The 2311-nt window shown below is 41.6% G+C and overlaps 1 protein-coding gene across 1 annotated transcript in view; it reads left to right on the top strand.

Annotated features, from left to right (window-relative positions):
• Positions 1–2311, top strand: part of csnk1da (casein kinase 1, delta a) — a 15552-nt gene extending 13241 nt beyond the window's left edge. Inside the window, exon 9 of the mRNA XM_035655356.1 lies at positions 2191–2311. Coding sequence (XP_035511249.1) covers positions 2191–2241 — 51 coding nt within the window. The 3' untranslated portion in view covers positions 2242–2311. The remainder of the gene's footprint in view (positions 1–2190) is intronic.

The raw sequence follows: 2311 nt of genomic DNA, 5'->3' as shown, positions 1-2311 counted from the left end.
GACTGCATGTCTCAGGCAGAGCAGGGGACGATATGAAAGGGCAAAGTTCAGTGGGTGAGGGGAATTAAAAAGAAGCAGAGGCAGGGCTTTGACTGACTAAATCTTCTGAAATAAACCAGCTGTGCTCAGTTGCCTAACAAATATTGACGGAACAGGAAAGCATTTATCACAAGAGAACACGCAGTATGTGTGTATCAGCATTTACAGATGCGTTTCAGGGAGTGCTAACAGACAAAGAACTTCCCTTTTTTTTTTTTTTTTACTTGCCCTAAATGTCAGTTTGTTCCCCTTTTTTTTGCATTTTGCATATTGTGACAGACTGATGACAACAGTTGCGATAGGCGTTTGTCTTCTTTTGGACGTAGTTTAAGAGCCTCTGCTGTTTAGGTTGTTTATTCTCTCCTCCTTTCTTGTAGAGCCACTGCTCCCCCAGGAGGCCAAAGAGTGTAACAGCCAGATAAAGTCTAAAAAAGGATGTTTACTTCCTTCGACTACAACCAACAGCTGTAGTAACTAAACTTGTTCAGCCTGACGGGCTTTCTTTAGGCGATTCATAGTTATGAAACAAGTTCAAATAGACAGGTTAAATTTCTCTGTGCTGAGGTGTCCAATCCAAGGCCTTCTTTATTCCTTTTGAAGAAAAGTAGTATTTGTTGTCTTTGTCTGTTTATTATAGGACGTGATTAAAGTCCTAATAAGACAATATTACATTTCTCTCTGCATTATAATAACCAAACATCAGACCTCACAGTTTTACAAAGAAGACCTAGAATTTAGTTTTGCACTTTATTTTCTGACTAAATGCTAAATTAACTATGGTAATAATTGAATATAATAATATACATGGCTCTGACAATTTCTTGTCTATACATACTCTACCAGTTAGTGAAATTGTTATTGAGGGCTCTGCTTGTCTATTTAAAGTAGGGAATTGATTTCATTTTAAAGGGTCAATTCACCCAAATTACAAAATAGAAACAGTGTTTTAACTCCCACAGTATGAAGCAATGCAGAAATACAACGGGAGATGTTAATCTGTGTCTTGATTTTCATTTTTAAGATTTGAAGGCATTTTTTTTGGGACGGTTTGAGGGTACAGAGAGACAGGATCGAACACGCCCTTCACGTGGAAAAAAACCCACTCAGAACCGCCCCTTTGCCCCTGAGGTTACATGACGTGACCTCATGGGTGTGTACAGTGCAATTTTTCCATACACTCTGTACTTAAAACGTGCAATAGTAACGGTGTGTTTCCATTGCCTCTGGTTGCTGTGGCTTCTAGGTAAACACGGAGTGTCAGAGGACGTGACTAAACATAACACGAATAAAACTCATAAAATATAAAATATCTCATCTCCCCTCATCTGTGAACGTGTTTCCTGGCTGAGTCACATCAGATAGATTGTTCACCATGTTGTTTTAACAATGAAGACAGCAAGTCCTGTGGTCCAACGCTGCTTCCTGACGTCATTAACCTACGTCTTTTGTTAGTTTGATGTGAGACGCACCTAGCAGCAGAAATTACGTATTATACGTTAAAGTCTCGAGTCAAAGTCATGTGACTGGAGTCCACACCTCTGGTTGATACTGAAAGAAAGGGACTGTGCCTGTTTGTTGTTGTTAATGTTAAAGACAACCTACATTCTGGCTCCTCAGTGGACGTCTTTTGAACATTCAACGACGTTAAATTGACATATGTTTGGAAGTGTCAAATCTCCAGTGGCCGATTTTTAGAATTTAAAACACGTTGCCTGTTTCGATCAGTCAGCTGATCCAGTCAGTTACAACCCGTTAGCTGGTTGAGATGGCAAAGATTTGGACGGAGGAAAAGAGAGGATCACTATCGGTTTGTTTGAGCCATGCCCTCTCGTTGTGTGTTTTCATCACTTCATCAATAAAATGCAACTGTAGCAAGTAACTCACTATTCATCACTATTCTCACTTCAGATTTTAGGACACTACAAATTATATCCAGATACAAAAAAAAACCCTAAACATCCAACCGTTAGAGCTGAACTACAGAGAGTTGTTGCTATGGAGACGATACACGGTCCTGGCAGGCTTTCAGAATGCTGCAGACTGAAGGATTGCAAGCAGTTGCGAGTTTGAGCTCGCCTCGCCGTCAATCTTGGGTCTGAACTTTGCTCAGCCCGTTACCGTCAGTTAATGCTGTTCTCCTGTCCTCTGCAGGCTCTGTCCAGGGTCACACCCAGCGGCCTCCAGTCCGCAGCTCCACGGTGAAACCCTCCTCCATCCACCTGTGCACCATGGAGGCCTCAACATGCACCACCTGCTGCACACACACACACAC

Source organism: Morone saxatilis, unplaced genomic scaffold (assembly GCF_004916995.1).
Source record: "Morone saxatilis isolate NCDOM2014 unplaced genomic scaffold, NCSU_SB_2.0 Contig14, whole genome shotgun sequence".
Classification (NCBI taxonomy): domain Eukaryota; kingdom Metazoa; phylum Chordata; class Actinopteri; family Moronidae; genus Morone; species Morone saxatilis.
Note: the sequence above shows the minus strand (reverse complement) of the source record. Positions and strands in the feature narration are given on the sequence as shown.